Below are 13,902 nucleotides of genomic sequence, written 5' to 3'. Positions count from 1 at the left end.
TTGAGACCAAGGTAATTTAAGGTGCAACAGAAGTGGCCTGTAATAAAGTTCCAAAGACTCCCACGCTACAAATGTACTGAGCGTGATGAAACACCATCATGCATGTGAAAGTGTTCGGTAGAGGGGCACAACATGGACATGCGCTTTTCAGGACAGGTGGGTGGCTCTTAAAAGAGCCTTTTTTGTGATACGGACACCGACACGGACGAAGGTTTACTTCTTCTTAGGCGCTGCTTTCTTTGCCTTGGCCGCCTTGGGCTTGGCGGCTTTGGGCTTTGCTGCCTTAGCTGCCTTCTTGGGGCTCTTGGCCACTGTTTTCTTGGGTGTTGCTGGCTTCTTCGCCTTCTTGGGGCTCTTGGTCGCCTTCTTGGCTGCCGCGGGCTTCTTAACCTTCTTGGGTGACTTCTTGGCAGCCGCGGGCTTCTTCGCAACGACCTTCTTGGGCTTCTTGGCAGCAACGGGTTTCTTGGCGACTGCCTTTTTGACTTTCGGAGCGGCGACCTTCTTAACGGGCTTCTTTGCCTTGGCCTCCGCCTCCTTGTTGATCTTAAAAGAGCCAGAAGCGCCTGTTCCTTTGGTCTGGACCAAGGTTCCTTTGGTGACGAGGCTCTTCACTGCGATCTTGACGCGGGAGTTGTTCTTCTCTACGTCGTAGCCGCCGGCCGCCAGGGCTTTCTTGACCGCTGCCAGGGACACGCCGCTTCTCTCCTTGGAAGCGGACACCGCCTTGACGATCAGCTCGCCAACGCTGGGTCCAGCTTTCTTGGGCTTGGCTGCCGCCTTCTTCTTGGGTGCCTTGGCTGGAGCGGGAGCTGGAGCGACTTCTGCCATGTCTTAACACTCGTGGGACTAGTGCGATTTGAATGTGCTAGGCTGCTCTCTGCTGTGTAGCGCTGCAGCGATCAGAGCGCTGGGTTTAAATACGGCATGAGAACTGTGTAGACTCAACCCCCAACCCTGCTTCTCTCCGTGGCTGCTATCCGTTGGCGCTTGTGTTTTCTCCCGGTGAACAACGGGCTAAAAATCCCTGTTGGAATTGAGCTGCGGTCTAGAAGTAAATCGGGCAGCAAAGCAGCCTTTTCAACGTTCAAAATAAAACGGTATTTGGACCGGAGGCACTCTATGTTTTGTTGTGGCCGGCTCAAATCATCGCCGTTGGCCTCGCGGAGGGAGCTCTGCGCACCGTGTTGTCTCTGCCATTTGCCCCCAATAGTATTTAAAACGGCAGTCGTGCAAAACGAGAAAACGTTTTCCAGTGAGCCAAATAATCTGACGAGAAACGTAACTGTTTTAGAATACGCAGCTGGGGTACCAGGGGCTTTAAACTGGTCTCTTTTGGGGGATACAAAACACAGTGTGGGGCTGTGGGCCGGGGGTGGAAGTCGGGGAAGTCTTGGTCTCCCTATTGCTCTCCCTCCCCTAGCTTTTCATCTCCAAGGACACAATCCTTACTGTAATTCTTACAGTAACCTACTGTAAGACTTGTTACTTGTTACTGTGAGACTTACTGTAGCCTACAGCGTGACTGTATTCCGTGGATGGTGTGTGTCTGGTCTACCTGCTCAGCATGAGCCAGACTCCTCAGATCCAGTACATGTTAATATCCATGTTGTTGGTGATGGGGAATGTATCGTCGTAAGGACTTTATTTCATTAGGCTGGACAAGTGGTTGTCTTTCGTTCCTAATAGCCTGTTTGTATGAGGGACCAGGAAATTATTCAGACTGTCCTCACACAAACACACATGAAATACATACACATATGAAACGTTCACACACACACACACATTAAATGCTCGCACAGACGCATGGGAAACACATTTACACACTCATGAAATGCTCAAGTCTTATAAGGATGAGTAAGCTTAGAGAATGTAAGTGTGAGAACATTTTCACTATATCCAGAAGTCAGTTCAGTATATTCGGAAGTCAGTTCAGTAGTCTAATATTTTTTGCTGTTGCTTCATTTATTGGCAGCCGCAAGACAGCCCTGTCCTGAAATGCACCCCCGTGTGACTTCTGTTCTGTATATTTCAGTATCAAATTATTCTTACTGTACATTGAGGGGACTACTTTGAATAACCTCTCGTTTCATTCTAGGGCTATTTCCCAGGGTTGCATTAGGTCACATAGAACAGCACCCGGGCAGTTTTTAGCCCAACCAATGTTACATACCATATTCGGAGACCTTAAGGAACAATGTGAAATACCCTATAAAATCATTCTATGACCCCCTTAATACAACACATGAAGTTAAATGGAAAATCTCTTTTTTATTTTGTAAATTGTGATGTCTCAAAGGCACTTTATGGTGATTTTGACCCAACAACTAATAAAAAAACATAACTATCCACTGAGATCTCAGGTTTGAAGTCCAGTGCTTCCCTGATAGCCCTCAGTTCCCTCCCAGCCCTTTGGTTACAAGTCCAGACAGCAACGATGCTGCAGATGACGAGCCGCTGAGGAGAGTGATGATGACCGTTGACAAGTCTTCAACAGCTAGAACCAACCAGGATATAACCAGCCCAGGGACTGCGGTTGAATTAGCCACTGGCTAAAACCGGCACTTTTACTGAAGCGTTGATTAATGTGTATTGTCCCTGTAAAAATAAACGAAACAAACAATATCCATTTCAGAAGTCTTTATCCATGGATCCTCAGATGTAAGTTTCGGGTTGTCTCCATTCGCGCCTTTCCACAGGACGCTGAAGTTGCGCGCCCGATGACATTGCAGCAACGTGATGAACTACAGCTGCAAAAGTGGTTACTACTAATAATTAAATAAAAAAAAGCCATTGTATGCACGTATTGAATATTTACATACAATGAAATAATGATCTGATAAGCAAATATATCGATCATTTATATCTAATTCACTTGTCGTCCATATTAACCTGGGCTACACAGGCACATACCGTAAAGACAACATTAAGATTGTTGAGGAATCGAGATGTTACTATTGCACTGTGCTTAAGACATTGAAACACTGTACTGTCGTATGTTTGCAGAATACACGCTTTCGGCTGTAAAGAGTAGACTAACCTGACACTGTTCAGAGAGTTGGTTCATTTAAAATACAGGAAGACATTTTAAAGCAAATGTGATGGACCTTTCTCAATATTAGAGACCAGTGGGTGGCTCTTAAAAGAGCCTTTGGGGTAAATTTGAAGGGAGAGCCCGTTTACTTGGAGCTGGTGTACTTGGTCACGGCCTTGGTGCCCTCGGACACGGCGTGTTTGGCCAGCTCACCGGGGAGCAGCAGGCGGACGGCGGTCTGGATCTCCCTGGAGGTGATGGTTGAACGCTTGTTGTAGTGAGCCAGACGAGACGACTCTCCGGCGATACGTTCGAAAATATCGTTGACGAAGGAGTTCATGATTCCCATGGCCTTGGAGGAGATACCGGTGTCAGGGTGGACCTGCTTCAGCACCTTGTACACGTAGATGGCGTAGCTCTCCTTCCTGGACTTTCTGCGCTTCTTGCCGCTCTTTGCAGCGGTCTTGGAAACGGCTTTCTTGGAGCCCTTTTTGGGCGCGGACTTTGCTGGCTCAGGCATTGTTAGGTATCAGTATTTCTCAGACACGAATTAAGAGGTCTGGCTGGTTACACGGTATATATAGCGGGAGACATGCTAAATTTGAGGCACGCCTCCTGCTATTCGCTGCACTCAGATGGGATGTGACTTTCGCAAGCTATACTGAAATATACTGCGCGTGCGATTTACCGATAGCCCCCTTTCCCTTCAGTAATCATAATCTACAGTTATTATGATAACTGAAAGGAAATATTGGAAACCGTTTTACACTGCAAAAATTCTCAGCCAATCATCTTCATCAATCATTAATGTCACAGCGGAAATGTTTGCTGTATGCTTGCTTGGAGGAGATGGGGATACTCAAAACTAGAAAATTGCGCCGAACACCCTCAGCAGTTTACCGCGTAGTTTAACCAGAAACGGAGCAGATGCTTGTATCTAAAGTGACGCACAGTACAGGGTGATTTGAACCTTCATTTCAGCAATTGTCAGTATATTTGGTGCTCCATTAGCCTAAAATGGATTACTAGATTAGATTGATATTGAATCGATGTTCAAATGCACTGCGGACTAAACTAGGTTTGTTCATTGGGATTCACCGAGGATAAATTCTAGATATTCACTGAGGATACATTTTACATATACAAGTCATTTCACAAGGCTCCACTAAAGTAAGACACCGAACACCCAGAATATGGAAACAAAGTCTCTAATCTGTAACATGTGGGTGGCTCTTAAAAGAGCCTTTGTATTGAATCTCGTTTGATATTCTTGAGGATGTTTTAACCGCCGAAGCCGTACAGAGTACGTCCCTGGCGCTTTAGAGCGTAGACCACGTCCATGGCGGTCACGGTCTTCCTTTTCGCGTGCTCAGTGTAGGTCACGGCATCACGGATGACGTTCTCCAGGAACACCTTGAGCACACCACGCGTCTCTTCGTATATTAAGCCTGAAATACGCTTCACGCCACCGCGGCGAGCAAGGCGGCGGATGGCTGGCTTGGTGATGCCCTGGATGTTGTCACGGAGAACCTTGCGATGACGCTTGGCGCCTCCTTTTCCGAGTCCTTTGCCTCCTTTGCCTCTTCCTGACATAGTGATAATACTCTGACGTTAACACTGTTGAGAATGGTTCGACGTGTCAAGAGCCAGGATGTTTATTTTCCGTAAGCGGACGTGAAGGAGGCCAGTTCCTTACTTGGAGGGCGTCGCAATGGGAGGGAACTTGAGTCAGAGAGGGAAAATATGTCTATTTTACGTTTCATTCATTCAGCACATTTAAGTGGACATATTTGTACATAAAATACCTACTTGTTTAAAAAAAAAAGTGGTCGCAACGATTTGAAATAAATAATAATAATGAAAACATTTTTCAAAGAACGTCTTGGAATTGCTTATTTTCTGTGACATTGCTAATTGGTCTGTTGACTCGCCCATCACAGTGTTGGTGTTGGATGAGTCATACAAGTCTAGTTATACAATCAGTTGGGATATTTTGTATTACAATGGTCCACAATCTTCTCTTTAAAAGAGATATTGTTTTTAAACAATGAAAATAATTCCCACTCAATTACAATTTTCATATAAATATAAAGAATCATTGAATGAACCTTTTGGGATGTCAGCACTCTTTCTCATTCTCCACTGAACAGATGAATTTAGTCTTGCCAGTCATCTATTTCTTGATGATCACTCTAGTCACTCTCCCGTCCTCCCTCTGCTCCAGCTCTTCTCTCTCTGCTTCAGGCACCTCCACCAACCAGACGTCTTCTCTCTCTGCTTTAGGCACCTCCACCAACCAGACGTCTTCTCTCTGCTTCAGGCACCTCCACCAACCAGACGTCTTCTCTCTCTGCTTCAGGCACCTCCACCAACCAGACGTTTTCTCTCTGCTTCAGGCACCTCCAACAACCAGACGTCTTCTCTCTCTGCTTCAGGCACCTCCACCAACCAGACGTCTTCTCTCGCTGCTTCGGGCACCTCCACCAACCAGACGTTTTCTCTCTGCTTCAGGCACCTCCACCAACCAGACGTCTTCTCTCTCTGCTTCAGGCACCTCCACCAACCAGACGTCTTCTCTCGCTGCTTCGGGCACCTCCACCAACCAGACGTTTTCTCTCTGCTTCAGGCACCTCCACCAACCGGCCGTCTTCTCTCTCCATCTTCCATGAAAACCTCACCAAGTCTGGGAACATGTCACTGGCCTGACACAGCACGATGGTCCTCCCATTGCGTGGATGTGTAAATGCTTGGTAGACGGTCACTTTCGGTGATTTGACTTCATTATCTAATAAATAAATACAATTGTGGGTGTAAACATTTTCATTAGGAATTGATGACATTTAATTTAAAGAACAATGTGATTGTATACTACAATAGGTACATTCTCAAAAAGTATGGACAATTTATTATGACAAACAGCTCAATCCTGAACTTTCAGTTATGGTAGTTGAAATAGTTATTTAGATGCCAGTCACTAAAGTTATGATAATGTCATAGCGAACAAATAAATTGAATTGTTATTTATTAATTAATGCAACAACCATAATATACTCAAGGTTATGTGTTATGATTGAAACTATAGTAGCTGAGAGAAAGAAACTTGCATTAAAACAGAAATTAGATCTTACCTGTCACAATGAGTCTTGTACCTGAGCCAAATACCATCACCTTGTTCTCCACAGTGACATACATGATGTCAAAAAGTCTGCATGGCAAGCTTGGTTGTAGCTGCTGAAGTGGCCAAACAGGGTCCAAGGATGACGGGCTGGATGAAGAAAGAGGGTTGGGACCAATCAAGCTCTGCCTGGAATGACCACAAGCAACAGAAACGTTACAAGTGAAGCTTATTCACAGTCAGTAGGAGGTAGAACCATTCTCTGTGTAGATGGTACAGATCCTGTACATACAATCAAGCCTGTACAAGGAGCCGGTATGAAATACAATCCTCCATCTATTGTGGTTCTCACAGTTCCTCTTTAGCCCTGACGTTATGGCACATTATAGGAACACTACAGGAACCACCCTGCTACTGTATGTGTGAAATATTCAGGTAACTTTCTGAGAATGTTCCTCTCCTGTGCAGTTTGTAGGTTTTAGCACCCACCTAGCTGACAAGGTCCATTATTTCCAGTCAGACAGAGGATGCACTGAACAGTCTGATAGCAGATGGTGTGGTAAGAAAGACCTCTGCAATCATTTACACACCATAATGTCTCCGCAGTAACAAAGTGGGGGAATGTGTGACGTGTCATCTCATTAATATTGCTTCCGTCCTCATATTCCCATTCCAGGGATTGACCTAGGGTCCTCTCATTCACACACACAACAACAACCTTTCAGAAACACTGCTTTAGCCAGTTATGGTACCAACAAGCTAGATACTGTATTTGTGACACATGCAGTGAATTGTAATTCCACAGAATTCCATTTAAATTGGTTGATTCTCACCAAACCGTGCAACATGCAAAATGTCAATGAATTTAGGTTTTGTTGCAAATCCGAATAAATACAAAGTATCCTGCCTCCACACTTGCAAGTCCCCTTTCCACCATGGTTACTGTTCCTGTGAAGCTAACTATAGGACTTCCCCCACTGATAACCAATAAACACTTCTGCTTGAAATGTTCATCCCTACTGCATTTCCCAAACAGTTGGCAGCAGTAGCAAAGTGCCTGTAAAGAGAGTTATTGTCACAGGATGTGCAATGTGGTCTGCACTGTGATGATCCGAGTAGGCACAGTAGTAGGTAGCAGAGTCGGTTATCTTTAAATTAACAATCTTTAGAAGGTAGTTATTTCCTGCTTTGTCTACTGAGACCTGGTCAAATCCAGGCTCAGTCATCCAATTTGTATTCTTTTTTTGCATTTCCGGTGTTCTCAGATCTTTGGTTGCAATAATCGCGACCCTTTTTAAAGGCTCTCCGTCTTTCTGACTGTACCACTGCACGTAGCTCGAAGGAACATTTTGAGATTCACAATCAATGAGAACCATTTTGTCGGGAGTTTTTATCAGGACAGCCTTCTGCTTCAGCTCTGAAGCTTCTGATGCTACAGGTTTGCACAAAAGAAGCAGTAAGATATTGTAAGAATCACTGAAACTGTCTAGAAGTCATGTAACTACATTTCAGCAGTAACAGCTAATACTATCTATTCATCTGACCAGTGAACCATATAGTCCAATAGCACCAACGTGAAATCTAATTATAGAAACACAGTATTCTGTACAGGTGTGTTTTTTCACCATAGATTCTCCATTGACAAAGCTTACATTATCTATATCTTCCATTATATGTGTGTTTACTTACCCAGATAAAGACAGGTGAGAGTTATGAGAACTGAGGACATGATTGTTCATTGACAGTCTGTTCACACTGACTACAACTCTGACTTGTGGTGCTCTCAGGTCTTTGAGGCCAAGAGGGAGTGACAAGGAGATGATGCTGGCTGGGTGCTTGAGGCCTTGTGACCTGCCTCTGAATCAGCATGTTTCTACTGGATTTAAGTACATTCATTTACTGTTCATGACAACCAAAACTTCAGTTCATTTTAACATACCTAGTTTCAAGTTCCATGTTCACAGTAATCTACAATTCTGATGTAATTGAACGAGTTGAACACAATCCAGAGAAGCATGTTTCTTTATATTCCTAAATATATTAGACCCTATTTCTTGAATGTTACTAAGTGGTTGTAAAAAATGATTTAAATAAATGTTAAAACGCCATGTTTCCATTTGAGAAAACAAGTCTGCACATTGCTAGATTTGTAGGCTGTTGCGCCCCCTTGTGGCTCAGACGGGGCAGAGATAGTGTGAGAGGAAAACTGATCTGTGAATTGCTTCTCATTTGTAGCGTGACAATGTATTTTTAAATGTATCTCTCCTCACAGCATGAACCCTTTTCTCTCTTCCCTAGGAGTATGGTGCCTCCCTCAGAAGAGATCCCTCCACTCTGACTGAGAGGTGGAGAGGGGTGTACATGGGCCACCACCTGGCCGAGGGCAGGGGTCCCTGGGCTGAGGGTGGACCTCCCTTTAGAGAGAGCAGGACCACCAGCCTGGGAAGGGTGGAGCCTTTGGAGAGGAGGGCACCAACATACCAGGAGGCACTAGAACAGCAGGTGACCCCCCTCCCCCTCCTCTCTCTGTGTTGGGAGACTGTACTATACACTAAATACTATGAATGTATTTATTCTGCTCATAGAGTTCAGATTGAAAGTACAAACTCATCAACACATGGACTGAACTGTAACACATGGAATTTTCTTTATCAAGTTGTGGTTGAAATTGAGATGTGTTGACGGAAATTCCATGTTTTATAAATGTTGAATTCCATATTGTTCAGAACCAAGATCAGATATCAATATGATGACTTCTCTATGGGGGGTCAGATTGCTGAGCGGTTAGGGAGTCAGGCTATTAATTAGAAGGTTGTTGGTTCGATTCCCGGCCGTAAATCTCTGTGGTTTAAGAGGGAGGCTGCCAGATGACTACATCCTGTCAATAATTTAGTCAAGACCTGAGGACCATTAAACTGACTGACACATAAAGACAGAAGGATGCAACAAGGGCTGACAAGGGGAGCAACCATACACACAGAAGGACCAAACTAACCTCTCACAGACACAAACAATCAGACCTCCAGGGAGACCGACTGGAAACACTAGAGGGCATGGAAAACACTGGGGAAGACCTGGGGCAGGGTTGTGGCTGTGACACGTCCTCCAATCAGTCAGCAGAGCGGGCCAGAGAGCGTGACACGTCCTCCAATCAGTCAGCAGAGCGGGCCAGAGAGCGTGACATGTCCTCCAATCAGTCAGCAGAGCGGGCCAGAGAGCTTGAGCACAACAACCGGACCAGGAGACTGCCGGCTCTGAGGCGCCGTGGCAACACAACAGGTGGGTTCACTGGAGACATACGCATCTTAATCACACAAAGAAGAATGGAGTCAAGTGGACAGTCATGTGCTTGGGTTTCCAACAGACAACAAGTTAATGATGATAATGATACTGATTGTATCTATCCCCCTAACTGCTGGTGTATCCCCTAAGATACCTGTGTGATGATGATGATGATGATGATGATGATGATGATGATGATGATGAAGTCTCCAGGGGGGTGTTCCATCAACGTCGCTAACGCAAGTCGCGCTTAGACGAATAAGTCTCACTTGGGTAAATGTCAACTTAGATTTAAGCCTCAAACTGTTCCACTAACGTTCCGATCCACTAACAGGCAACGACAATTCAAGATAGACCTCAATAAGCTTAGACTGTGCAGCCCAGATCAGGCGATCGTCGAAAAGAGGAGTTATGTCGCAAAAAGCAAAGCGTAAACCAGCAGAGTGGTGTTGTTTCAGCAGCGTAAACTGTTGTTTTTTTATTTTATTTTTTAGTTGTCCCCAAAAAGGGCAATGTTGCCGCAATTAACATGGAAAGGGAGACAACTTGTCAAACCATTACGACTGTTAAAATGCGTAAATTGTAGACCTACCAAATCTACTTAACATATATATATATGCATTTAGGCCTACTGATAATTACCGTAATTTGATGAGCTGTCTGAAACCGTTCTGACAGTAGGCTAGCCTATGTCCGATATTCTCAACAGGAGATTGAGAATAATAGCCCAAAAAAGAACGTGGCAGCAATGGAAATTGTAGGATAAAATTAAAAACACTGAAGAAGGCCATGGTTAATTGCACTTGATGTGGGCTAATCATGTTTTTGTCTTCACATCTTAAACAAAATTAATAAATTACTTCAAAATAACTTTGCCACACGCATTTATTAACTGATAGGCTAAATGCTGAGCTTTAAGATAAAAGGTAAAGATAACCATGACTCTTAGAGTCAATAAAATTTGAGTCTTAAAATTAGGACTAACACGCCCAATTTTTAAAATAAGTTTCTCCTAAATTGACAAGTTAAGATGTTTTGGGAATACAGCCAAGATCAGGAAGCATTCAGGCTGAGTAGTCTGCTTTTATTTTGAAAGGTGCGCATGCTCACACTGTGCCGTCCACATTCTAGAACACAAATGATCACTGCGCTAATTGTTTTGTGAAATGAATTATAATGGTTCGGAAATGACATTATTTTTGGGTCATGACTTCCTGGCCTAGGAAAACTGTGGGTCCTGAAGTTAGACCAGCTGAGAACCACTGTGCTGAGCTATACCCAGATAACAGCATCTGGTGTAGGACACTGCTGTAAGACACTGCTGTAGGACACTGCTGTAAGACACTGATGTAGGACACTGCTGTAGGACACTGCTGTAAGACACTGCTGTAAGACACTGCTGTAGGACACTGCTGTAGGACACTGCTGTAAGACACTGCTGTAGGACACTGCTGTAAGACACTACTGTAGGACACTGCTGTAGGACACTTCTGTAAGACACTGCTGTAGGACACTGCTGTAGGACACTAGGACACTGCTGTATGACACTGCTGTAGGACAATGCTGTAGGACAATGCTGTAAGCCACTGCTGTAGGACACTGCTGTAGGAAACTGCTGTAAGACACTGCTGTAAGACACTGCTGTAGGACACTGCTGTAGGACAATGCTGTAGGACACTGCTGTAAGACACTGCTGTAGGACACTGCTGTAGGACACTGCTGTAAGACACTGCTGTAGGACACTGCTGTAAGACACTGCTGTAGGACAATGCTGTAAGACACTGCTGTAGGACACTGCTGTAGGAAACTGCTGTAAGACACTGCTGTAAGACACTGCTGTAGGACACTGCTGTAGGAAACTGCTGTAAGACACTGCTGTAAGACACTGCTGTAGGACACTGCTGTAGGACACTGCTGTAAGACACTGCTGTAAGACACTACTGTAAGACACTGCTGTAGGACACTGCTGTAGGACACTGCTGTAGGACACTGCTGTAAGACACTGCTGTAGGACACTGCTGTAAGACACTGCTGTAGGACACTGCTGTAGGACACTGCTGTAAGACACTGCTGTAGGACACTGCTGTAAGACACTGCTGTAAGACACTGCTGTAGGACACTGCTGTAGGACACTGCTGTAGGACACTACTGTAGGACACTGCTGTAGGACACTGCTGTAGGACACTGCTGTAGGACATATTTCACTGCGCTGAGCTATACCCAGGTAAATAAGTGACACATACAATTAGCCCGTTTTTATAAACTGTTGTCGATAACAACGGCTTTGTTGGCTAGTTGTGTCTTGTGCCGGAATGTTTCCACTTTAAATGCTCCAACATGCAAGTTGTGCTCCCATGAAAAGCAAGTTCCACCCTGCATGTATTACACACAACAGCATTTCTTGTTTGAAGTTTTGTAAAATGTTCCCACACTGCTATATATTATTTCTATTTTTATCTTCCCACCCTTAAAAATCCATCAATTTTTGCACCATGGCGACTGGTCATTCGGGGCAAGTGGGGCAGTGCCCCACCTCAACAAAAAGAACTGCAACAAAATTATGTTATTTTTATTTCTATAAGATTACTTCCTATAATTTATTATCTATGAATATAGCATCTTCCTAACTTGCATATCATTTGTGTTAAGATTTTATTTAATGTTCATTGGTCCCTGCCTTGCTGCTTCAGACTGCGTTCTGCCGATTCGAGTTCGCAGTAGTCGGCCAGAGGCTAATCGTGAAGGTGGGGCTCTGGTGGGGCTAGCCCCTCTCTCACAATGCAATGTACATTGGACGTGTGAAAGTGTTAATACGCATGCTCAGAATGTGTAACCCATCAATGTAGATCACACAAATTTGATGCCAAGTGGGGCAGAGAGCCGGTAGCCCCACTACAGCGTCATTTTGTATTTCAGACCTGATTGGCTTTCTGTCTGTCTGGCGCCAACATTAGTCGGCAAGAAGAGCGAGGAGGGTAGATTGTCTTAGTTAGCTTGTTAGCTTCACTAACTTGAGATAATGAATAAAATGGATTTCATACTCAAGCACCGGTTATATACCCTTATATATACCCTTATAAACCCTTAATTTAGAGGAGAAAGTTGAAGTAAAACGACTTGGTGGTGCCCATCAGCCACGATATTATCATCGCTCAAACTGCTGGTAAAAGTAACCGCAGGTTTAACATGGATTGGTTTTTGAAGAAAAAGTGGCTAACGGTTAGCATACAAAAGAAGGCACCTTTCTCTTCAAGTGAGCTCTCAGCCTTGGTGAGTGAAAGCATGTTTTATCATCCTGCCTTTGTGGTGCTGGTCCATGCATTGGTCATATTTTTGTGCTGGATCGATAGATATATATGTGAGGAGTGTCAGTGTGTCCATGCTTATCTATTAAGGTTGTTGTCATAGAATGGATCTGTATCCATAAAGTTGTCTTTCCTCTTTGTTGTGGCCTTCAGTGGTGTTGAGAACAAACGACTCAAGCACACCTCACAATTTCAATTGTACCCTCTCTAGTATTTTATATTTATGCTTTTTACTACAGTACTTATTTAATCTTTCTTTATATTTACCGAAGCAAATTCCTCATGTGTAATCCTACTTGGCAATAAACAGGATTCTTATTCTGCTGTTTTGAACCACATTTCTGAAAACAAACAGATAATGTACAAAATGTTTATTCCCTATAGAACATTTACATTTAGCAGACGCTCTTATCCAGAGCGACTTACAGTAAGTACAGGGACATTCTCCCTGAGGCAAGTAGGGTGAAGTGCCTTGCCCAAGGACACAACATCATTTGGCATAGCCGGGGAATAGAACCAACAACCTTCTGATTAATAGCCCGACTCCCTAACCACTCAGCCATCTGACTCAGCCATCTGAACATAATCTGATCAGGTACATGAGATTGTTTCATTAAACAAGATACATTTTAAATGTTTACCACTTACAAAAAGGTTTGTTAGAAAATGTAATCATGTGCATCATGTATATCAAAAACAATTTACATTTGTGCATTGCAAAACCCCAAAAAACAGAACAATGATGTCTTGGGACAACAACTGCTATACTAACGGATATGTTCGTACTTTTTCTGAATGCTTGATCCATGTAATTAACGTGTTTTTTTTTAAAACTCTGATGCTATGTCAGTTCAGTGATGGAATTCAGTGACAGCATTGTGGGTCTGGCGGGTTCTCTGAGTAGAAACTAGTATGGAGGATGAGACGTCTGTCCATTACCCAAGACCCTTTGCACATGTTGTGGTAGTACGTCATTACTTCTCAGGGACACAGACAAGGGGCTAACTTTGTCTAATTGAATGCATAATGGAGGATGGCTTCTTAGTTAACATTTGCTTAGTTGGTTGTCATTAGTATAATTTCATTTAATTACATTTATTTTTACAACAAATTGTGTGATAACTTGTTTTTTAATGATCGTTTGCTTATCCGTTTGTTTGAAGGAG

The 13,902-nt window shown here is 43.8% G+C and overlaps 3 protein-coding genes across 3 annotated transcripts; all 3 read right to left on the bottom strand.

Moving 5' to 3' along the window:
* Nucleotides 1-213: 213 nt before the first annotated feature.
* On the bottom strand, nucleotides 214-831 carry LOC136942843 (histone H1-like). Its single transcript, XM_067235856.1, has one exon. It carries the CDS (start codon nucleotides 829-831, stop codon nucleotides 214-216), a length of 618 nt encoding a protein of 205 aa, XP_067091957.1.
* A 2,301-nt stretch (nucleotides 832-3,132) lies between these two features.
* LOC136942850 (histone H2B-like) lies at nucleotides 3,133-3,554 on the bottom strand. The gene has a single exon (XM_067235863.1). The coding sequence runs from the start codon at nucleotides 3,552-3,554 to the stop codon at nucleotides 3,180-3,182; it is 375 nt and encodes a 124-aa protein (XP_067091964.1). The 3' UTR covers nucleotides 3,133-3,179.
* Nucleotides 3,555-4,299: 745 nt separating this feature from the next.
* LOC136943511 (histone H4) lies at nucleotides 4,300-4,627 on the bottom strand. The gene has a single exon (XM_067236860.1). It carries the CDS (start codon nucleotides 4,625-4,627, stop codon nucleotides 4,316-4,318), a length of 312 nt encoding a protein of 103 aa, XP_067092961.1. The 3' UTR covers nucleotides 4,300-4,315.
* Nucleotides 4,628-13,902: the final 9,275 nt, after the last annotated feature.

This window comes from Osmerus mordax, chromosome 5 (genome assembly GCF_038355195.1).
Source record: "Osmerus mordax isolate fOsmMor3 chromosome 5, fOsmMor3.pri, whole genome shotgun sequence".
Taxonomy (NCBI): Eukaryota; Metazoa; Chordata; class Actinopteri; order Osmeriformes; family Osmeridae; genus Osmerus; species Osmerus mordax.
The sequence above is the reverse complement of the archived record's forward strand: the minus strand, read 5'-3'. Positions and strand labels throughout refer to the sequence as shown.